We start from the raw sequence: 24531 nt of genomic DNA, 5'->3' as shown, positions 1-24531 counted from the left end.
CCGGAGGCCCAGCAAGCCTGCGTCTGGCTCGCTTCTCTGTACAGCTCCAGGTTCCTACACAGAGCAATGACATCCTGCCCCAAACTGCCCCCCAGCCTGGGCTCTGTTTGCCAATTAGCAGTGTTTCCCCCTGCCTTAATTCAGACCTTGGAGCAATGGTCCTCTGCAAACCTCCCAGTGGCAGTAAGCAATACCGTGACATGCTGCAGATGTCTCATTGTGCTAAGTTTGCTAGGGCTCAGCTCCAGACGGGAGGGCCTGGAGCCTGCACATGATGCCAGCCTCATGGTGCTGTTGGTTATAGAAAGCAGTTTGCCTTCATCCAGCTAGCCCCATGGCTGGTCAGTCACCGTAAGTGTGTGGCTCTGAGACTCCTTAGGGGCCAGCTGCCTATGGCACTCCTGAGACGTGAGGCTTTGCCTCAGGGGGCTGTGGTGCAGACTTCTGGAGCAATGACGTGAAGATATGAACTGTGGTTGGCTTCTGGTTAAGCTATAATGTGAGACTGCATGTCCCAGAGGCATCTTGCATACTTCCCACTACTGGAAAAGGCTCAGGCATATATGGTCCAGTCAGGGCAGATTTGTAAGAAAAAGTTTAATGAAACTAAGCCGATCTAACTAGTTTGTTTCAAGGTATGGCACATATATTTGTAATTGATTACAGTTACATGAGTTTACCAGAAAGCAAGATGAGAAACTTTCTATCCTGTGAGCAATCTTGGAAGTTGAAAAAGAACTTTCATCCAGTTCTTTAAAAGGCACTTGGAAGTACAGAGAATTCCTTTGGACTAGGAGTTTGGGGTCCCCTGACCGGTTGTTCTTTTTTCTTTCCTAGTGGGCTGAATTTGTCTTGTTCACTGTTCTCCTCTTTGCTGTGTGCATTATTTTCTCCATCATGGGATATTTCTATGTCAGTGTGGATCCAGAGGACCTGCAAGAACAGGAAGAGAAGAGAGAGACCCCAAGCAGAGGAAACATGATTAGTCTCGTTACTCAGAAAACAAAGCTCTAACACATCATGGGTTGGGATTTTTTTTTTAACTTGGTAGATGGGTGGGAGAAAGAAGGGTGGGGTTGGAGTTCTCTTATTTTATTGCATTACAGTCTTTATTACTCAAAATGTAGCCACTGTCTAAATGGGATAAAATAGCTGTCTTTAAAAGCAATAGGGATCCTAAAATCAGAGCAGAACTCCCTGGGAAAGCTTCTCTAGTATTAAAAGCACTTACAAGTAAATATAGTGTAATTTAAAACCTGCTCATCTTTCTAAGCAGGGAATAATTTTCTATGATTTTGTTTTAAACATATATTTAGGGCAGCAGGGAAGAAGGGTGGAGGTCATGCCCTATGGCAGCGAAAGTGGGAGAAGAGCATGGAATTTAAGGAAAGAAACCCAATACAGGAACTAGGGAAGAATAGAAGTCACAGACAAGATTTTTCATGTAATCATCAAGGACTGGAAGCTTTACATAGTAACAAAGGATTTCATCATGCATCTTTCCTTATGATTATTTCACCCTGTTATTGCATGTTATGAATGGTCCTGATTTATGACTTTCACCTCCAGGCCCTGATGTAATAACAGAGAATTAAATGCTGCAGGGTAAAATATTCCCCAAACACTACTGAACAGGATACACATGCTGCCATTTATCTCTGATCCACATTTTTTCCCTTGGTGTTTTTAGAGACTGATGGTATTTTTTGATTAGACACAATTAGAGAATTGGTTTACACTTTCTTGTTTCAGAAATTCAGCCAGTTATTTGGCATCTTCGTGTATATTAAGCCTTTATTGAGTATTTCCTTTCAGTACCTGCCACCACAAGTTAGAATATGGCTGTTTTCTCATCTTATGCTTCAGTTGTTCCCCACTGGGAGACACATTGCAGCAGTTTCTATAAAATTCCAGGCATCCTGGAATCCTTAAACAAGGACGCACTTTATCATCTTTTGCAGGCTACAAAAGGAGACCATAGCATAAGAGATTTCTCTTTTTTCTCCACTTCTGTGCCTCTCTACCAAACTTTGCATATACCTATTTTAGCAGAATTGTGACACAATTGTCTTATTTTTCTTGCTTGCACGAAGCTGTGATTTCTTGTTCTGCACAGAAGTAATTCAACCATTGCTGATCCAGTGAAACTCCAGAGGAAGTCCTTGCCTTCCTCTGTCACTCCAAGGCCATAGCTGTAACAGGTATGGCCTAGTTTGTAACAGGCTCGACAGGAGGACCTGCAAGTTCCCTGTGAGTAGATGTTAATGATGCTTTCCTCTTTGGACTTGGCATTGGTCATATGTGGTCGCTGATGTTGTGATTCAGGAGATCATTGAAGCACATGCTTTATTCTGTCCCTGTTCAGGACAGTGCTAAGGAATATGCTTAGCTTGACCCCTCTGGTGCTTTAACATGCTGCCTTGCAGGAGGGAGTCTTCTCAAATAAGGCTGAGAAAACCCCTCTTTTTGGTTTGTAACTCAAAGACTCACCGCATCAGACTGTTCCCTTTGCTTCCTGTCCTAAATGCTTGTGAACCTGCAACAGTAGTTCTGCATGAGCTCCTGCCTACTGTGAGATAGCATCTGGGTCTTGCCCCAGAAGGGTACTATGGTCTCAGATAAATGACAACAGGCTGCGAGTGTGCACACTGAAACACTTAATGTGGTTCAGCTGATGTAGAGCCATTTATTAAGCTGTGGTAGCTGGTTTGGGCAGCTGAATCCTGTGACTCAGTGGGGAATGAAGGGCATTGAAAGCCATGTATTAGGTCATTCAACCTGTTCTTCAGAAGCCAAGTGAGGATTATTCCCTCTGCTCCTTTCTGGTATTATTCTCTTGCCATCGTTCTTTGTGTGGGTTCTTTCTTCTCCAGGCATTGTTGTTTTCCTAATCCTGTTTTATGATACACTGCGAATCAGCTCAGAGGCTGCTGAATTACTCTGCTATGATGCTGCCTGACTAGCTTCCAATTTGAACCACTAATAAAAAGCATTTCTTTCCCTCCTGCAAACAAAACAAAAATCCCCAAACTGAAGGAACAGGCAGCCTCCAACAACACTGAGCAGACACAATTTAAAATTATTGGAGCATTTAATTTTGTTATAAGCCTTGAATTTGGAAGTGGGTTGGGATTCGAGGGCATATGTGGTGAAGAGACAATTGAAAATTATTGAAGCACTTGCCTTGGGAAGCACTGGGTGCATCACAGCTCGGAGTGGCGTGAGGGAAAGCAAGGTGTCCAAAGGAAGTGATCCTCCAGACTACATGTACTCAAAAGCCTCTCTTGATTTTTTACGTTTTATTTCCTTACTGGCGGCATTACCAGAAGCTGTCACACGCTCTGAGTTCAATTTAAAGGAATCATTCCAAACTCATAAAAGATACATTTAGGATGTCATCTGAATCTGCTTTTTAGACTCCTGATGCCAAATTGTCCCTTTCCAAACATTTCCATGTTCCAAACCATCACCATAATGCTGGGGGAAGAAAAATTGCAGTTCACAGTTGGTAAGGGAAGGTTATGAACAGGAAGGCAATGCTATAAATAAAGTGCTAACATGAGGCTGGGGGCTGATCCTGCAGCCCCTCAGGGGAATTGCTTGCCCAAGGGAGTGTAAGGGTCTGTTCCCATTTCTCTTCCAGCTGACACAGTTAATTCCTCCCCAACTGCTCATCATCACCTGTTGGAAGTCACTTCTCCCTCTGATCTGCCTGCTCAGTAGCTGGTGTGATCATGTTCATCATTTCAGCTGCCATCATAAAGTTTTGCTAGCTGGACCTATTTAGTTGAAATGCACCAGCAGTCTGGAAGGATTTCCACCAAGCAAGCTGACAACCAGCCAAGAGCTGCCCCTGCTGTAGCTGGGGAAGTTTGGTTTGCAAAATAAGACATTAAGCATAGCATTTCTCCAGTTTTATAGCCACCACACCATCCTTCGAGCACCTTCATCCCTTCCAAGGGCACTTATGAAAGGATCAAAGATTTAGGATCTGATTCTGTAGAGTACTGCGGTCTCTGGGTTTTTCTTCCATGCAGTTAGCTTAGATACAGGGCCACATACAGCTCTGACATCTAGTTTTAGAACAATTCCTTGCTCCTCCTGATTCCTTGATTTGGAATCAGAGGGGGAGACCAAAACAGTGCTAGCTATGTGAACCTATATAAAGAAATAGCAGGCTGCCATCTGTCCAGTTTAGCCTGTTGCTGGAGGGAGTCTCAGAGGTTGTTGGAGTTTGCCCTGAAGCAGATTAGGGAAAGCTTACACCAACTGTTGTGGAGGCTGACCTATAGAAATTATAATCTCCAGCTAAAGTCGATAATGAGCTTAATGGAGATCTATAGGCACATTGCTGCAGAAACTCTCTTCATGGAGACTGCAGGGGACTGACTTCATTGTGGAAGTGTATGTATGAGGGTATTTATCTGTTTTTTTGAATGATGCATTCTGATAAAGTTTTTTGTGAAGCAAACTTCCCTTTGGTTGAAATAGCTGTTGTTCAACACATCTTTTTCCCTTAGCAGATTGTAAATGCAGCAGTGTTATTTCCAGCTTTGTGTGAGATAAGCTTAAGAATGAGATTTCAAACTCAGCAAAACAACTTCCTGGCTTTGGGTTCCTTAAATTTACCTCTTCTTTCTGTGTCGCTAGAATGACTTTTCTTCCCTTTCCCTTTCCTTTCATGTTGTTCCAGAAGTTGAGATGATTTTTTTTTTTAGAAGCAAAAAGAAATGTCACCAACACCAAGGACCCACATAGAAAAGCCTTTTCTTCCTTAGACTGAATCCACTTGTTAGCTGTAGCATCTCTGTTGTCTTTGCTGCCATTGTGAGCTCGGGGCAGCTGGAAGTTTGGCTGGGTCTCCGCTGTGCCTGGGAAGAGCTGAGCCTCTCCACGAGGTGGTCTGTGCAGTGAGGTGGCCATGTGCGGTCAGGGGGAAAATGGCTCCGGGAGGATGGCGGGGACTGGCTCAGACCCAGCTGGGACTTGCCATCAGCACTGCCTGGGGGGCAGCAGCCTTTCTGGGCACGAGGACTCATTTCCTCTCTGGAGCCCAGACCGGGGCTAGGGGAGATTGCTCGGGGCAGTGCTTGCCCTGGTGGAAGACATGGTCTTCCTGAGCAGTGACCGAGACATGAGTTTTATTGAGAAAGCGAAAAATGAGTGACTGGAAAGAAAGGATTTCACTGGCCTCTGCTTTGGTCTAACGCACTGTACAAGGAGGCTGGGAGATGGCTGAGCATGGAGGGCAGAAAGGACTGTATGACCAAGATCTTCCTAAATTCTCAGTGACCAGTGCTCTGCAAGGCAGCTGAAATTCACAGAATCACAGAAGGGCTGAGGTTGGAAGGGACCTCTGGAGATCATCTAGTCCAACCCCCGTGCTCAAGCCAGGTCATCTAGAGCATGTTTCCAAGGATTGTGTCCAGATGGCTTTTCAGTATCTCCAAGGAAGGAGACTCCATAACCTCTCTGGGTAACCTGTTCCAGTGTTCTGTTACCCTCACAGTAAAGAAGTTTTTTCTCATGTTCAGATGGAATTTCTTGTGTTTCAGTTTGTGCCCATTGCCTCTCATCCCATTGCTGGGCACCACTGAAAAGAGTTTGGCCCCATCCTCTCTACACCCTCCCTTCAGATACTTATACGCAATGATAAGATTCCCCCCTCAGCCTTCCCTTCTCCAGGCTGAACAGTCCCAGCTCTCTCAGCCTTTCCTCATAAGAGAGGTGCTCCAGTCCCTTAATCATCTTAGTAGCCTCTGCCGGACTTGCTCCAGTAGCTTCATGTCTTTCTTGTATTGGGGAGCCCAGAACTGGACACAGTACTCCAGATGTGGCCTCACCAGGGCTGAGTAGAGGGGGAAGATCACCTCCCTTGACCTGCTGGCAATGCTCTTCCTAATGCAACCCAGGATGCTTATGGTCAGCCTGCAGTCTGCCAGGACCCCCAGGTCCTTCTCTGCAGGGCTGCTTTGCAGCAGGTCAGCCCCTAAACTGTACTGGTGCATGGGGTTATTCCTCCCTAGATGAAGGGCTTTGCACTTCCCTTTGTTGAACTTCATGAGGTTCCTCTCTGTCCATCTCTCCAGCCTGTTGAGGTCCCTCTGAATGGCAGCACAGCCCTTTGGTGTATTTCATACATATTTTCTAGTGTAATTCATTGCATCAAGTTAACTGGAAAGAAAATGAGGTGGGAGAACTGAGATGCTCAGGTGATTAAATAGCAGAGGACTTCAGACCTTTCAGAAAAACTCTCTATAACATGTGATGACAGTCATGGTCATCCATGACCTAAAAAGGCTTTCCAGAGCACTGCAAAAATCAGCATACAGACCTGCAACAAAGGGTCCACAGTGACTGTAGGAGGAAGGTGTGCTCCTGGAGATGCCCCCACCATCAGTGGCAACCACCACCTTGGCTTCCCCAAGGGACAGAGAAAACAGTTGGAGGTGTATTACAGATGGGGGTAGCAGAGGAGGGAGCGCTACAGACAAGGGGAGGGTCAGCAGGCAGTTTTAGCCAGGGCCCCATGTACAGGAATAGTCTCCTCTCCTCCTCTCTGTGTTAAATTTCTTTCCCTCGCCACAAGAAACATTTTCTGACAATAACAGCTTAAACCTGGGAGTTTGGCTCCATGGCAAGTATCACAGCTGCTGAATTTTGGATGATACTAGACCGTGCATTTTGTTAGCACTACATTTGTTACTGTAATGTGATTTGAATAACAGCGCTTAAGAGATGTTTCTGGTCCTAGATGTTGACAGATCTGGCCATTGTTTTTCATGTTGATAGCTGGATTTACCCTACTGCTTCATGTTAACATCTGAGATTAACCCATCATGTGCACGTAGATATTGCGAGGCCCTTGGATTTCCCCAGCAATATAGGAAAAAGCAAAATTCTTAGTAAGGCTGGCTATATACTAACTCTAATATTGCTTCCTTGTGGGGAGCAGCCCAGGTGCTTTGTAAAACATGGACCCTCATTTATCTCTTGCAAAGTGCTTCCCAGAAGGACAAAACCAGGGGATGCTATTAAAAATTTTGCCTTGAGAAGGGCTTACACTGCATTACAGAAATTTCATGAAAGAAAATAATTGCATTGCTTAAAATTCCTCTTTCCTTGTCACCTCAGGTGGTCAAATAGCAACCAAACAAGTTGTCTCTTAGAGAGCTTTGGATCTAGCAGCTGCTGTATCTTCTCAAGGTCTTTCTGCTGTGTTTTAGAAGATCTTCTTTTACTGGAAGATTTAACCTAGCTTAGTATCTGTAGATCAGAAGATTCTCAGCATATAGAGCAGCCAAATGTGAGCTCCCACTGGCTGTTGACCAACCCTGATCTCTTCCTTTTTAATGAACAGATTTCAGCAGCTATCCTGCAGAGCTCAGCCAGTGTTGACCTAAATTTAGTCTAAAATTTAAGACCTGAGAGATTTATAATGAACAAGATAAATAGCAAAACTCTCAAAAAACTGCTAAAACACTGTTTTAATGCTTAATTAAAATTTTAATATGCTTACAGAAAGTGAAAAGCTTAACCAGTATGTAGCAATTCAGTTGGAGCAATGAGGAGCTGAAGTTGGAATCCAGCAGTGTAGCAACTGGCAGCCAAGCTGAAGACACAAGTATCAAGCAAACATCACTTTTTAGATTATTTTTTGTCATTGCATATGTTGTTCAGTCTGTCTGGCCTGTCCTGTTCAATCTACCCATGCATGTATGAAAGAAGAGTGAGTGAAAAAAAGCTGAACTCACTTGTGGAAGACATGGATCCTTCCCAAGCTGCAGCTTGGTTTCCTTCTCATCACAGACTCCCAAGTTAGCTCCAAGCCTTCCCCTCTCTGGCAATCAGAGCCCCCTCAATCTCACATGCTGCTCTGCACTCTTCAGAAGTCACTCAGACATCTCCCCAGTGACTTTGCCAGCCCTCAGCACCTTCTTATTCCATCCCGCAGCCTCTCTGCTGCCAGTGATAGCATGTCTTTTTGGGGGCCATCCTGTGTAATGCTGCCCACTTCCCTGCAAACACACTAGCTTCTCACCCCTGCAGCAATCACACAGACCAAAATATCGGGGTGGTAACGAGGCAGTTGCCCTGTGTAGCCTTGGCTCTGGCCTCTTGCTGTGGCCTCTTACAGCTCTATGTATCTTCTGCTCGCAGCCCAGTCAGTTGATTCAGAGGCCGTGGCATCATCTAGAGCCTCCAGTGTGTCCCCCCAGTCTAGGAAGTGCCCGGTCCCCCAAGGGGCCATGCTGAGCCATGGCAAACTGCACCCAGTCTGCACTGGACCCAAGCACCGCTGTTCCCAAGCCCCACGGGGGCATTTGTGCTGTCTATGGCACCCCGCGGCCCTTGGTGATCTCAGCCTGTTTTCGCCTGCCCTTACTTTATACAGTATTTATAGTCAAGCTGCCCTTTCCAGCCCCCCCACTTTTGCTGGAAACTGGTGGTTGTCCCTGGAGCCCAGCCTCATCTCCCGGTCAGTTTGTGAGTCTTTCTCTTGTGGACAAGAGGGATGAAATCACTCAGGGTGCGATCACTGCAGCACCAGCACAGCGAGTGGGTTGTGGGCTGTGCCTGCAGCCACGGTTCTCCCAGCAGCGTGGACGCGGCAGGCTGGTGAACCGGTGCCAGCCTCTCCCGTTTTGACAGGTGCTGTCACTGCTCTGCTGGGCTGTGCTGCCGGGGCTTGGTTCCTGACTCAGCTTGGGCACAAATAGCAGGCTTTAAGCCTGTGTGGGCAGCTTCTCGCTGTGGGATGGGAGACCTCCATCTGTGCTGCTCCCTTGTGTCAGGACTCTGTCTGCTCTTTCCTTGTCTAGTTGCCCAGCTTTGGTGACCAGCTCTTGCATTTATTGGTATCTCCCAGACCGTGGAGAGATAATGCTGTGTTAAGTCACCTCCAGCAAGGGAAATCTCACTGGGTAGAAGTGAATTTTGTTTGTTTTAGCTTCCAGCTCTGGCTCTTCCCAAATCCGCTCAGAGCCTTTGTGCTCTTTCTCTATTTTCCCTGTGCATCAAAACACTGTCCGTTCAGACCTTAATGCTGTCCTTACCAAAGACAGGAACCTTTCATGGATGCTGTGCCAATATGGACTTTTCCTGCCCAAATTAGAGGTAAAACAGGCCAGTAGGAATTCAGCAGGTGCCAGGCACTGGTGCCTTTCAGAAAGGCGAAATGCTGTCAGTCACAGTGTCTCGCCTCTGTGTGAGGCAGTGCGTCCCAGCCCCGGTTCCTGCTGCGCCCTGAGCTTGGCAGAAGCTGGTGGACGCTCAATTGCACAGACACCTTCTCATGATGCTGCGGGTCCTGGCTCTGTGCCAGCCCAGCTGTATACCATTTCTGGCCTGTCAGAGCCATCATTGCTTCCTGACACTCACTTTATACTGTCCAAAATCTGTGGAGCAAATAGAGGACAGTTCCCTCTTTCCATACAGTGTATTTAACTTGCCTTTTTCCCTTTTTCTGTCACAGCCAGTGGCATTAGCTGCCTGTTATTCTAGAGCTTCCTCAGGGCAGCAGAGCTTCTTCCAGGGAGTCTGGGGCTACACTCCTCTGCCCCCTCTGCAGTACTTCCCTGAAAGCTCTCCTCAAATTCAGATTGCCTGCTCCTCTGAAGAGCAAAGTCCTCACAAGACGAAGGATTTGGCATGTTTTAAACCCAGTGATGAGCGTTTTCTCCTGCCTGACAATATAGCAGGTGGTTCCTGTTGTTATACGCCTGCACACTCGATTCAGCCAGTCCCTTTGCAGGCATTAGCTAGCTTGACTGATATTTGTATTTCATCCTTTGCTGTTTGCTGGCTGGGGCTTTTCTTTTGGTCTTTTGGAGCTAATGTTACTGTTTCCCCCCTGCCAAAGATGGTCTTGAGCACCTGCACTCTCTATATTAAATAAATAAGTGGCCATATCTGTTTGCAGGCAGATGGTCTGTCCATCTTCTGTTGTAACTTTGGTGGTCTTGTGAAGAATCCTCCTGAGCTGATGATGCTAGTGTAGCCCTTTACGCCCCTACTCGAGGACCTCTTTGGCTCTTCTTTGCACCCTCTGTTTGTACATGCTGGTTAAAACCAAGTGCTTGTGTTTTGTTTCTTACAGCCTGCAGCACTCCTCAAGCTTCTGTAGTGCAGGCTCCTAGTTCCCTCTTCTGTTTGAGCTGAAAACTATTAAAAGCCAGCAAGTGCTTCAGAACTAACTATTTTTGTCTAGTAATGTTCTTTTCTGAAAGTTTTTATTGTGCTTACATACATTGCTCACAGCTAAGGAGTGAAACACTGCTCCAGTCTTCTGTCAAGCCTCACTTTTCTGGAGAAGGTTGAGATTTGAGATTAGAGCTTTTCCGTACAAGACCTAATCTTTGCTCCCTTTAGTCCTAGTACCACTTGTTGTTAAGCATCCCTTGAAGGCAAGAATTTTGACTACTTCCCTTGTTTTTTTGCTTCTGTCTGCTCAGCCTTTCTTCTCTGGTGTCACTGTCACACAGCTCCCAGAGCCCACAACTTACTGGGCTGAACAGGAGCAGAGAAGTCATCCCAGTGGTTTTCAAAGCACCTAAATCAGAAATGCTCAGCTCTAAAAGTATTGAATGCATGGAAGACCTTTTTTAGCTTGTCAGAGGAAGAAGAGTTGCTTCTCCATGTAAAGTCTTGCTCTCATGCCTACCTCATGGTCTGTTCAGCTCTGCCAGGGAAGGGACCATGCCACGTCAGCACAGTGGTGCCCTTGCCCAGCACTTTGTTCCTGCTGTCCCACTGGCTCTGCACTTCCCGGCTTAGACGGATCCATGCTGGTGCCCTCCTGTGTGGGTCTTTCGCAGAAGTTGATTATTCGCTCTGAGGGAGCTTTTGCCTCTTTATTTGTTTGGCCAGTCTCATGATGTTATTAGTGGTGACACCCATCATGAGGTTTATTTTGCCTCTTCAGTCTCTCCTGTTGTTCCAGGCTCCTCCTGTGGTTTCTCTTGGTTCAGACTGTCAAGCTCTTGACAATTTTGTCTTCCTCATCATGGCTTTCCATTATCAATGCTGTGCTTGGAGTCCAAGTGCCCTTCATGCCACAGATCTGCAAGCAAAGTAAACTTAGCAAATCATTAGGGCAGACTTTGACAGCTCCTGCCTTCATCAAAGACTGAGATTAAATTAGGTCCCTTCAATAAACTGAGCTGATGGGCCAATTTGGATTGTGGATGTGGTATTATGGGTCTCATGGGGCTTATGATTAAAAGACATAAGAGAATGCAATTATTTAGAGAGCTGCCAGGAGATTTGTGTAACTCTCTAGTCACTTCTTCAACAGAACAAAAATTCCGTAGGGTGCGAGGCACCTCCCCCTGGGAAGTGTACGAGTGCCTCTAATTGCTGGGGGAGGCGAGAGTCACATTTGTCTCCTGCAGGTTTTGTTGTGTGTGTGATAGCACGGTGGAGAGGGATGTCACCGTCACCATTTCTGTCCCCAAGGCACCTGCTCTGGGAATGAAACCTTGTTCCCCTCACACAGATGCCTTCTCTTTCTGCAGTTGTTTGCATTTCCCCCCCCCCCCCCCGTAAACTAAAGTTGTCTTTCATTGCAGCAAGATAAATTTAGGCTAGGTATCTGTGCTGCACTCTAATCAAATCCTAACCTGTATGGGGCACTCAGTGCAATCTCAGATGACTCCCTGCGTCAAATCCTCAAGCCTGGGGCTAGATCCTGACCCAGTAGGGAAATGCTCTGATTCAAGCCCTAAAGTTGAGAAAAGTCTACCTGGTCACATACAATTTTGCCTGGGTTTTTATCTGCTTTCAGGTACTGAATCAGAGCTGGATGATAAATGTTAACTGTAGTAGGGCTATTCTTTTGTCATTTTTTAAAGGAATGTTCATGCTGCATTTTAATTATCACGTTTAGAGTACATCCAAATAACTTAAGCTCAGATTGATCTTATTTTTCAACCAGGAAGCTTGTTTTTCATCCATTATAATAATAAATGTGCTATTGATAATAGTTTAGGTGTGATGCAGCAAAGCCTTTGCATTGTGCATTGGCTCTGCAGGGCCAAGATTTTCCTACTATGCCTTATTGATATGACACATTGCAAATATTTAACAAGCAAATTAGTAAGTTTTCCTTGTTGGTTGCAGTCTCAATCTTCTTGACAGCTGGAGTCAGGATTAATGATTATCTTGTTTAAGACAATTTTTTGCTAGTAGGTTTGTGCAATACCAGCACAATAAGGGAACTAGCATTGGCACTTAGAATTAAATCCCATCCTTGAAGCAACTATTTTAGCCTTATTCCTTCCAATTGTGTTAAGTAGAAATCGGATTTGCCTGGTAAAGTGCTTAGTCCTGTTATTCATTTCTTGGTTTATGTAGTCATTTTACATACAGAAGCTTAACATTAAGTGCTGGCAAAAGATGTTGTTTTTCTCTCCCAACCTCGAGCTTGCCAGGTCTGTTCAGATTGTAAATGTTTCGTGAGAGAGGTCCTCTCTGAGCACATACACGGGAGCAAGGAGACCACCCTGAGCCTCTGTAGAAAAGAGAGATCCAGAAGGACGTGATGGGTTTGGTCTGAGGCAAAGCCCTGGAGCTGGCACTTGGAAACATTCAGCATAGTTCCTGGGATGGGTAAAACACATCCGTGCTCCGCAGCAGTTCCTCTCCACCTGCTCCAGGTCTGAGCACTGGCCAAAGGGGACCAGGATGGAAAGGGTGAAATTCCTACATCTTCCTGAGGAAGACTGTGTCTGGTGCACGGACTTCAGGAGAACAACTCCAGAGGAGCCCTCTGAAGGTCGCTGCAGGTGGAGCAAGGACGGTGCTATGCCCCATGGGAAGGCCTGATGCATCCGCTGTGGTTTCAACAAGAGTTGGTGAACTGGTGGCGGAGCCGTCACAGAGACAGGGGCATCTTCTGAAGGAAAGCACAGCTCCAGGGTAAAGACTCAAAGGAAGCATGAAGCACCCCATCTGGAGCACGTTAGGCAGTGGGCCATCTCTGCACTGCAGTCTGTGGCCATGGACTTTGCATACGCAATACAGGAATTCATTGGTATATGAGTCAAACTTTGGAGATTAGAAATGAATTTGTTCTCCGTATTTTTTTCTAGAACTAGTGAGTAAAATCACCTTTTGTTAGCAGCAGATCTGTGAATTGGGTCCCCCAACGACATAGTGTTTGAAAATCACAGGTGATTGAAAGATAACACATTTGAGGGGGTTTTTTTGTATTTGCTGTTTGAGTTTGGAGGCTGGACATCAAACATCCATTCCTCCACAATTCATCTGGGCAAAATTTTTTGTTTTAATGTAACAAAACCCGAGATTCTCCTTAAAAGAAGAGCCCCCAGGAGTTTTGAAATACCAAACATCACAACAGCAAAAATGACTGAAGCTCTGACTCTAGTGTTTCACATTGGTCTTAAGCAAAAAAAGCCAAATCAGACAGCACTCGACGCAACGGAAGAAAAACAGGCAAGTACCACAGCTTGGCTTGAAATAATATGTTAATAGAGAGAATGTTTCTTTATTACTTTTTATTTGATAAGCAGTAAAACCGCAGAGCTCACATGGAGCACAGTTCATATGTGCCCTCTGTTAATTCGCATTTGCAGTATAAACACTCCTTACTCGCTTCCTTTGGAAATAACGGTGGCCGGTACGGAGCAGCAGGGAGGGGGGCACAGCTGTGTGTTTCAGCATGTCTGCACATATGTTTTCAATCCTGGAATAATCCCATTATATGGACATTTTAGCCTGGTATTTTAGCCTTCATCTCACTTCTTTTTAAGGCTTAACACTTTTCCAGTTGATTGAGCTGGCATCAATCACAGTAATAAGCAGCAATAATGTTCCCGTTAACAATTACGGAGGAGCTGGGTAGCTCAGGGCGCTGAGGAGGGGCTTGTAGGTCCTCTGCCCTCACTGCTGGGGCTGGAAAGCTGAATGGAGTCATCTTCTCCGTGGAAGTCATGGGGGTATTTGCTGACCAAAGCAACCTGCAGCAAAGAGAAATTGCCCTTCATTCAGGTCCCTAAGCCTCTTGCAGCTTGGGAATACAGCTATCAATGTGGTTACGTTTGCAGCCCTCTCCTGCTGTTGGAGGTTACGGCTTTCAGAAACAACGGCCTTACATGCAAGTTTGTAAAGTGTAGCTACCAGCTAGACATGCCAAGGAATAACTGTCTCCAATTACCTGCTTTGCTTACACCAACAGCTGCCATATATTAGAAATCAAACCAGCCACAGGGAACCGAACTAATAGCTGCTTTCTCGTAATCATTAATTATGAAGATACCATCACTCATGTTTCTAATCTATGAACTGTCCTGCGGTAATTGATTTCTTTTTCTTTTGGTTCAATGAATTGTGATGGTGCAAACAAGGTCGGCAAGCGATTCCTGCAGGGGCCCTGCAGGTCTGGGCCAGCAAAACCTCCTGTTGCTGCTCAGTGAGGGCCAGCTTGGAGCCCACATGAGTGCAGGTGTACATTTGTGCCACATGTGTCTATCCACCACCCTGGGCCACCCAGTCGCATCTCTGGGAAAAGCCTAACCTGAACCCATCCTGCCTCCGCCAGCCTGGCAGGGGAGAAGGTCGGGACGAGTATATATACCCTGACAATCAATAGTGAGAGAAGCTTTCAGGCCAAGAGGGTGCAATCCTCAAAGCTTTCTCTGACATGCTGAATACCCCAAAATTTTGCTAGGATGCAGCAGCTCTAGGTACTGATTTCCCCCCTCCTGCTGTGTCATCTCTGATGTGGTTATTCTCAGAGTGTGGCAGCACAGGGAGAGGAGGCTGTTACCCTCCCTGGGTGAAGGCAGGAGGCAACGGGTATCCCTTGGTACATCTTCAGGCCTTCCCCTAATTCACCCTGCTGGCATTTGGCCCTCCTTAAACATCTCTGTCCTTTCCTGGCAGTCCCATTGCTATGAAGGGCACCAAAGGGTCAGAAGAGAAAAAGCCCTTCAAAGTTGCTATTCCCACCGGGATCATTTGCTACCCATGTTGGCCATGGCCAGGCGACTGAGTTACTAATGAGACTTGCTAACAGAGCATCTGGAGCAGACTTGCGCTGTTTTCTCCTGTAAGTGCTTTCTGGACAGATGTATCCCAGCTGGCTGGGCCTTCTCAGACATACACGTGTGTCCATGCGTGTGATCGGATCACTGATGGATGCTATGCAGCCATCTGGATGCAGGAAAGAAATGACAAATCCCCCCTCCTCGAAACCACACCTTCCGCAAGATATTGATGAATGGGATCTTTATTGGCTGCTGGGCTAATTAAATAAAAGTTGCATCAGCTTCTAGCTGACAGGCTCTAATTGCTCCTGAACAGATTTTGAGAGGACCAGATGAATAGGAAAATAGAAGAGAATAATGTGGATTTGATCCAAGAATTTATCTGGATCAGATGTTTCTGACTAACTGGAAGTTTGTCTCGACATTCTCTGGGGAATGGGGACAAGGAAAGGGGGCTCCCTGCCTTGTGAGGAACGCACAGGGAGGTGCTGTTGGAAAAACAACAATTAACGCATATAACAAAAAGGAGAAAATAGTATTCTGCCTTCAGATAAGACTTTCTGAGGTCTAGTCTTTGCCTTTACCCTGGTCTCTAGCTTTGGCCCTGGAGCAGTCAGTAACCATTGCTCCATGGCCCTGTTTTCCCGTCCATCATGCAGGACTAGTAACGCCTGCTGCAGAGTGCTGGGATCAGGATTGCCTTGGATGCTCTTGGCGCCAGATGAATCCCTGAGCCTCTTCTCTTCTCCTCCTGTTGCCTTCAGGTAGAGCTGTGGGTGGTCCAAAAAAGGTGAAATGGGTGTCAGGAAGCCAGCAGCCCTCGCTGAGTATCTGCTAGGTGCTGGGGACAGGAGCAGAGCCCATCCCTCCACCGTCCTGCCAAGAGCCTGGTGAAGGACGCTCTGTGGGACCCCGGTCCTCGTGAGACTTGCAGCAACATGTTGGCATTACGTGGAGCTTGGGGCGGACAAACACTGTGACTCCTTAACCCCGGGAGGAAGATGAGGAGGCTGATGGTGTCTAAAAGCTTCTCACCTCTAGGCTCTGGCTTAAACCTCCTACACGTGGGTAATGTGGATGGTTCAACAGGACAGGCACTAATATCAGAAGTTCCTGGGCACCAGGTTTCGGGTATGTCCAGGACAGATCTAGGGCTGGATACCCCGCTGGTTGTGGCCTGGACAGGGTAGGCCTGAACAAACTTACAGAAATGAATGGCAAAGCTCTGAGGGACTTCAGCGGTGTCAGGATTTCACAGATGGACTCTGCAGGCTCCATCTGGGCACATCTAGTCTAAGAGGCTTGTCCTATTTTTAATTTATGGGGTGATTAATGGGTTCTTAGCATACCATGCATTTAATTCCATTTTGGCCTGATTTATGGTGTGATGTGAACTGCATGTGAAGTTTTTAATTCAGTAGGAGGTGACTCTGATTCAGTATATGGAGTGTGACGGAAAAGGTGATAAATTTGATTCCAGAGGTGATGCATCAATTTCTGTGTGAAGTGCATCAAATCTATCCCATGGCACATTGGTTTCAGCGCATGCTACTCCAGCAATGGCACTGCCACACCGGTTAAGTGGGATGCCTTCACCAAATTGCCAGTGTTCCCAGCATCCACCACCTCCCCAGAGCAAAATGACCCTTGCTGTTGGTCTTTCATTGCACCTTGCAGGACCTGAAGAAAAACACTAAAAAGGCTGATCAGGTGCTGGTCAAAATATTTGTCTTCAATTTGATACACAGCCCAGGTAAGGACTTCTGACACCCAACCTAATTTCAGGTCTCGGGAAGGTGACGCCTCTCTTGGGAATCTCAGGTGGGCCCTGTTTCCTCAGCTAGGAACAAGCCAGCAAATTGGGTTCATTTCCTGATTCAGTATCTTTACTTTTAATTCAATATCTGGCTGAGCCACATCACTGAATAAGGCCATGGAGTTTGAGTCCTCTCTGGGAGAGGGATATTTTAATGGCAGGTGCTCTCACATCTGTAACCACCGAAGGTTTCTTTTTTAAAAAAAGGCCCAGAAAAGACACCTCTCTTCTTCTTCACTACACTGTGGGGATGCTTTTGGGATAACCCCCCTCCCCCATCTAAAATAAACACGTCTTGATTAGGGGATGCTAATGACATCAAGCATCAGCTCTTGGGACGGATGGGGTTAGGGTACCCCAGGCAGGACAGCCGGGGCATGTGCCAGAGCACCACGATGCCTCGCGGGACCCCGAGCCCCATCCCGACAACACACCGCGTCGGCACCCCGGGTGCTGCTCTGGCCCCGGCGCAGCGGCTGCGGCGAGTGCCCAGGCCCTTTGCACCACTGCGGGGGAGCAAGACGTGAGGGGGCTGAGGAAGGGGTTTGATGACAAGCTGAGTGGGAAGTAATTACTTTTTCCCTTTTCTCCTCCTCTCGCTGCCACAACCTCTGCTGTGGCAAGGATAAATGCAGCGTATTAGCAGCCGTGAGTGGCAGATTCACTGAGCCACAATTTATAACACTGTCCTCCCCAAAGCCTCATTGGAGGGCGTTAGGAAGGTACCTTTTTAGAGGAGATAAAGTGATGAGAGGGTCACTTTGGAAAACCACTAGAAAACCCTCAGGAAAGGAGCCATTTCCTTCCCTCCGAGCCAGGTATGTCTCCCCTCGAGCTGACCCCAGCGAAGCTCCAAGGGAGGGTCACCTCTCAGACACGAGGTATTAAATTTAATCCTGTGAGAGGCAGCAGATGTCGATGTGCCAGGTCTGTCTGCCACCTTATCTGATGTGTAAGGATGGCTGAAAAATCTTCCATCAAAATGTTTTGATTTTTCTCAAATTTAAAGAAAAAAGGAAATTTCCATTGGAAAGAACTATCCCCCAAGGCAGAAAATGTATGGCTGAAAAACTTTGTCTTCATACGGCAGATAAAGGGTTGCTGCTGTCAGAGGGGATAAAGAGGAGGATGTTTTTCATCAGCCCTGTTAATCTGATCTGTCCTTGCGTGCAGTCTTTTGCAGGCGGATAAAATAAAACAGACCCTGATACCCTGGTCAACCAAGCTCTCTGCTGCTGTTTCCAGCGTCGTCTATACTGAGAGGCAGGGGAGGGCTTGACCTTGTAATCTACCCCCTGCAAAGGGTGTCCTGCATCAGAGACGGGCGCTGGGCTCGTGTGCCTTTGCTCTGCCTGCAGAGAGCCGCGGGCGGGCTCGGTCTGTGCTCTGGCCTCCCCAAAATCACTGCTTCCAGCCAAAGGGAAACGCATTGCTCTGCTGCGCGTGGGCCAGTCCTGCTGGAGAGCCTCAGAGCTGGGGCAGCGCAGTTCGCCCGCGGGAGAAAGCTTTAACCCCAGTCTCCCACTTTCCCAAAGGGATTAAAACAAAGCTAGGCACACTTTAGGCACAGGAGGAGCGTCCTAGCTAAACGGCGTGGCCTCCGCGCCTGCGCTGCGGCTCCGGGGCAGCTCGCTGGGCCGCCCGCACCAAATCTCCTGCAGCAGCATGGGAACGCCCCGCAGAGCTTCGTGGCTGCCAAAAATCTCTGTTGTGGAGGAAAGCGTGTAATTCATTTCTTCATTTATTTGTTTTGCGTGGAGGACAAGGCTGTTGGTTTATAATGTTGAACGACCATTTTAGCTGAGTGCAGTAGGCCCCATAAATCAATCGCCCTCTCCAGAGCATTAACCAGTGAGCAGGAACCAGCAGTATTATGATACCGTTTCTTGTTATTCTGTGGGCACTCTGTGGCCAGAGTCCCCACTGGTGTAACTTGGCCTAGCTCTTGATATCCATGGCCGCAAGGTGATTTATGCTAGCTGATGATGTGAGCTACTGCAAGGATTCTAATGCAGAGTTAAAAAATCTTATTTGGCCTAATTTTTACTGAAGGAGAGTTCATATCTTGCTAAATGGTAGAATAAAGTTGCATTAAGTTTATAGGTAGGGTGAAGTCAGATTAAAGTTAACTGCTCCGGCAGGACATGCTCCAAGGAGTGCCGGGTCTGATTAACCAGGCCTCCCGGAGGCTCGATTTCTTTCTGTTTGCATTGTCAGGACTCTCAATAGACATCATGGTCTTCCCCCAAATCTTTTCTCCACCATGAGCTTAGCAATGGTGAGGCTGCTGGTACTGCAGCCTGTGGGGCTGGCTTGTGTCAGCTCCTTGGTGCCCTGCTGTCCACTATCTCCATCCACCCACCCACCCACCCATCCATCTATCCATGCATCCATCCATCCATACCCTTTTAGACCATAAGATCCTGGGGCAAGGACTGTCTTCTTTTTCTCTCTTTTATCCAGTTCCTTGAGTGGCAAGTTTTTCTTGCATATTTGCACAAAGCCCATTCCCGTTCATAAACAAAAAGATGCAGCTGAGCTAACATTTTCCCAAACTGCTTAAAAGTGAGTCCTGATTTCTGTTTCAAATTGCAGTTTTAAATTCCTTTGAGCTGCTGGGAACGAAGAGGTTTTTACCATGTAAGCCAGCACCAGGCACCCGCTCAGCCTGCTCAAAGGGGTGGTGGGCACCACTGGGTATTTTTGTAGCCTCCTGCCACCACGGGCCTCATCACTCCTCTGCATGACTGGATGTTTGCTCCACTCAGGTTTCCTGGGGGATATTTGAAGCCATGATGATTTGTGCCATTTTGTCTCATTTTCCTGCACTTCTCTGCTGTTAATTTTTTTACACTAGAAAAGATGATGACTGGGAGATCTGAGGCCTCTGGGTGAAATTCACCCTCTGCAAATAGAGTGAAATGAACACTGAGCTGGGCATGGACCTTTCCTGTCTTTCGGCATATTTTCGGTGCAGATTAAGGTAAACATATTTTCATGTGTAGGATTTCCCATTCACATCAGTGGACATTTCAGTTAACTGGTAATCCACAATGACGAGGTTTCTATGAACTATAGCACTTGGGAGGCTTGAAGAGAATATTTGAGACTGTTTCTCCCTTTGACGTTGTGTAGTTGTGATCGGCTTGGTCCCAGATTGGTTGCAATATCTCTGTTTTAAAAGGAGTTAAATTATAAAGTCTGGGCAGTTCCTCGTTTGTTTTGAATCAGCTTCAAAATCAGCAGGCTCCCCAATTTACACCACCAGCATCTGTCTGGGCACAATTTTAATGTGCAGCCTCGGGTTGCAAACGGAATTGAAAATTTCAAACATATGGCACTGGATTCATGAGTGGTAATTGCCTCAACTTAGGATCAATGGAGCAGAATAATATCTGCCCACTAATAACGGCTGAATAAAATTAATAGCATTGGCCCTGCCATGAATTACTTTAAAATAGGGGTTGTAGAATAGTAATGTAAACAATCATTGATTTTTCTTGGAGAAGTAGAGCACTGTAAATTAAATATGACTCTTCTCAGTGTGTAGTAGATACCAGACAATGCAGCAAATCTATCCGATTACTTAGAAGGTGGGCGTAGAGGGAAAAACTGAACTGGGCTCGTGCGATGTTCGGGAGGCGATTAGATAAAAGAAATGAGCCTGGATCAGAAGATGAAAGCTCAAAGCTACATGGCACTTAATATTGCTGAGATCCAGCATGACCCAATTAATAACACATTAGCACAGGACAGGTCCGTTCGGCAGTTCAGACCCGTTAATTGAAATAGTGTGATTAATGGTGTGGAAGGAGATGAGGGATATGCAGAAAAAGGAAGGGAGCCTGCAGCTGGGAGCGGGCGCGCTTGCAGGTCGTGGGGGGAGGATGAGGATGGCCGGGGAGGCAGAGCCATTGCTGGGGCAATGAACATACCCGGCCTCCTCTGAGAGCAGGAGGGGCAAAGTTTGAAGGTGGCCTGGCTCCTTCAGTGCTGACCTCAATCCTAGGAAGTCTCCTGCTATTTTCGGAGGTATCCTTAAGCTCCTTGGTTATCTGGCCTGATGCCCCTATGTGAATTGTTTTTTCCCCAGCAACTGTGGAAAAACGCAATCCACAGCGGTGAACTTGCTCCCACGTCTCAGCCGTGCGCCCGTGACCAGGAACGCGGGGGCCTTGTGGGGGCTCGCGGCTGGGAGCCGTCCCCAGCCTTTCTTGTGGGCCCAGGGAAACTGCTTTCCCTGGATGGGCCGGCACTGGGTTTTCAAAGCCAATTCCTCGGGCTGTGTCGGGCTGCTGGGGGCTAGTGCCGTCCGTGGCGTTGCAAGCTGGCCGCGGGTCTGGCCCGCCGGGTCGCTGCGCGTTTCATAGCTGCCGTCGCGCACGGGCCCATCGCTGCCACGCGGGACGGGCACGGGAGTGAGTTGGGGCCACGTCATCACCGGTATAAAACAGCACAGCTCTGCTGCTATCAGCTGATATGGACCAGGGCCTGCTTTTCTTCTTTTCTTCCGTAGACTAATTATCCTGTTGCTCCTAATTAAACCCCAAAGCCTATTGTCTCCAGGACAATTCCGGGGACATCTGCTGGTCAGGGCTTGGCAGAAGAGCAGTGATTTGGAAACGTGGCCTGGAGCAGCGTGATGGCACCTTGGAGCCCAGCCTTAATTACAGCAAATGACCAGAAAGCGCTATATAATGATTTAAGCTGTTACCATTTTCAGAATAATTTGGCTGTAAAATTACCTTCAGTGCCGCTCCCAGGCTGTTGTTTTTGCCTTACACCAGTGCTTCTGCTGCAGCGCAGGGCTTGGCAGGGGAGCGGGCAGGCGCCTTCTGCAAACATCCCGATCGTTTACCTTGCAGAAACAATTCTTCCTTGTCCTGCCACTCCAATGTGCAAAGCGCTGTCAGCGCGTTCGTGTGCCGGCGAGGGAGGCGGCGACCATCCCTCCCAGCGAGCGAGGGGGCACGAGCAGTTGTCTCCGGTCACGTAGCTGCAGCACCTGCCCAGGGTGACAGGAGATGAAGTGGTTGCTCACGGCTGCCGTGTATTTTCCAAATGCTTTAAACCCAAATTGGGGATTTTTCCACTGTGTAAATCAGGGCTTTCTCTAGCGGAGGGCTGCCAGCGCCAGGAGGACGGGAAGACCCCTGTGGAGAGCCCAGGTCAGCAAAAGGACCTCGGTGGAGCCTTCTGGACCCCAGCAGAGTCTGGCCCCGCGCCGGAGGCCGCAGGGAAGGATGCAGCAGTGCCTCGAGGTCTGCCCCAACAGCCAGGCTTCCTGGCACTTCGGCCCCGGCGTTTCTGATCGTCTTTCACAACTTTTAAGTGGGGTATAATAAATGAACAGAAGGAAAGACCCACAGCTACTCAGTGAGACTTTCCTTAAATCCTTTGTTTTCATTCCAGATGATAAAGAAAGTCATTAGGGCTCAATTAGTCATGAAAGACAGGGGTCTCTCTGCATGGCGCTAGCTAGAGAAAGCAACCGATGTTCAAGAGTGCGTCTTCCACATCCCGTACGAGATCATTAAATATCAAACACTTTGTTTTTGCTGTTTGCATTTGCTATGGCACCCTTGTGCCTGATGAAAACCCCGCGGTGATAACTGGTGTATGCCTGTTAAAGGAAAGGAGCCCTGCTCTCCGCCTCCGAGCACTCGAAACACGCAGAGAAATGAGTAAGGCAGCTTTGAACGGGGGAGGTTGTCTGCGTCCCTCTAAGGGAAACAGAGCAGAGTGCTAAAAAAGAAGATTAGAAGGGGAATTAGCGATGGAGACGTCTTGGTGACCCTGCCCCGGGAGCCGTCGGCAGGTTGCCTGTCCCTCGGCGATGCGAGTCCCTGGCACGAGCCGGCGTCCCCTCTCCTCCGCGCCGCCTCGCAGGGACGCTACGAGGGGACGCTTTGCCCCAGGAAGCCACGTGCGCGTCCGCGAAGCCATTAAGTATTTATAAAATAGGAACCGATGTGCGGCTGATGGGCGAGCGAGAGCAGATCCCAACAGGAAACGTTGCCAGAGCCATTTGCACGTTGGCCCACGCCGCGGCGTCGCACTCGGCAGATGACGGAAACCTTGGCCGCGCTGGCGCGGGGGATGTAATTACGTCTGAGCACCCGGAGGTTAAGCCAAGAGGAAATAAAGTAAACGGCCCATAAAAAAAGAGGAAAAAAACCCCAACAAAACAGCCGCCCCCAAGCCGTCTCCCCAGACGTGGCCGCCCTGCGTGCAAGCTGCAATTTGTTTGTGTCACCATGGGAAATGTAAAGTATAGCAGCTGTGCATTACATATTGCTTTTATTCCCCCCTCCCTCCCTTTATTTCCTTGCCTGGGCTGCAAAGAAGAGAGCGGCTTAGCAGCGTAACCAGGTTCCTCTAGGTGCCTCGACCCCTTTGAGAGAAAAAACCCCTGAAACCTGCAGAGAATACACCAGAAAGGCTATGCCTTGGCCGTGGGACTTGGGGATTTCATTTCTCCCTCTCTGTACAACTCCTTCCTGTGAGCGGGGAACGCAGCGGGCTAAACAAATAAGATGCTGTAATGTAATTTTAGATATATGCTCTTTAGGAAATGAGCACACGCTTAGAGCGTTAGCTGTAATGTTTTGGTTTATTATTTAATTACAGAATTTGTAAATGTAAATGGGCTTAAACTTTAATTTTAGGCAGCTGGAATTACCTTCCAGTCCTCCTTTAATATGCTGGGTGCAAAGCTCCCATATCTGTCTGCAGCGTATCTGGAGTGTGTAATGTAGCTGGTTTTAGCCAGGCGTTTTGCTTACTCTTGCTTTTAATTTGTAGAAATAGGGCCCAACTAAGTTTTGCTGTAAAGTGCCTAAAAACCATTACGTGGCAGAGCGCAAGGGAGCCGGCTTCAGCCCCCCTCCCCTCGGTAGCCCCTTGCTGGCTGCGGGAGCCTCCCCTGGGGAAACAGGGAGAAAACTTGCTCTGCCGGCTCTAGCTTTCCTTTCTCACCTGAAAATTTGAATGCTGTCTTTTTGGGACACTTACCCTATTAAAAATTGTTTGCCAAGTATTAACCATGTCAAAGACCCCCCCCACCCTGACGGTGCAGGGCCTCCGGACGTGGAAGCTGAGCTCAGTTCCCGCATAGTGCTGACAGCACATGTTTGATTTTAATCAACTTTTGTCAAAAGAGCTTAAGCACGTGCTTATGGCTAAGCCAGCGCTAAGTATCCCGATGAATTGGCCCGATGATTGAACGAAGCAGGGCCTCGGCCAGCATAAACGTTGGGCAGAAGCTGCTTTTGAAAGCTGCTCAGGTCTGAGCCCCCCGGACAACCCTGCGTGGTTTAAGAGCAAGGTTAGTTCTGCCCTGCCCTGGACTTTGCCTTTGGATCGAGCGTCTGCAACCTACTCTGTAGTCCAGAATAGCTTCCCTGCAAGTCTGCATGAGATCAGGAAACCAACAGTGGGGGAAAAAGTCTCAATTTTTGACAGGAGGCTGCTGCGAAGGCGTCCCGGGGCTGAGCCCGTCCCCAGGCCCACGGGATCACAGTCCCTAACGCTCCCTCCCAGCAAACGCTGAGCCCCTTACTTTTTATCTTTTATCTTTACTTAGGGAAAACCTGTTGCTTGGCGTTCGGGCCCATCGCCTGCATCTCGGGGAGAGGGGCTGAGCCGGGCCAGCCACCGTCTCTGCCCGCCGCGCCTGGGGGCATCTCACCTCTCAATTACAGCCCC

At 47.8% G+C, this 24531-nt stretch overlaps 1 protein-coding gene across 7 annotated transcripts in view; it reads left to right on the top strand.

Moving 5' to 3' along the window:
- SLC15A2 (solute carrier family 15 member 2) overlaps positions 1 to 13565 on the top strand; it is a 67259-nt gene extending 53694 nt beyond the window's left edge. For all 7 annotated transcript variants that reach the window (XM_026118479.2, XM_026118483.2, XM_026118480.2 and 4 more), the window contains one exon: positions 838 to 13565. In XM_026118479.2, coding sequence (XP_025974264.2) covers positions 838 to 1014 — 177 coding nt within the window. In that variant the 3' untranslated portion in view covers positions 1015 to 13565. The remainder of the gene's footprint in view (positions 1 to 837) is intronic.
- Positions 13566 to 24531: the final 10966 nt, after the last annotated feature.

This window comes from Dromaius novaehollandiae, chromosome 7, assembly GCF_036370855.1.
Source record: "Dromaius novaehollandiae isolate bDroNov1 chromosome 7, bDroNov1.hap1, whole genome shotgun sequence".
NCBI classification, from domain to species: domain Eukaryota; kingdom Metazoa; phylum Chordata; class Aves; order Casuariiformes; family Dromaiidae; genus Dromaius; species Dromaius novaehollandiae.
This window is presented reverse-complemented; position numbering and strand designations above follow the sequence as displayed.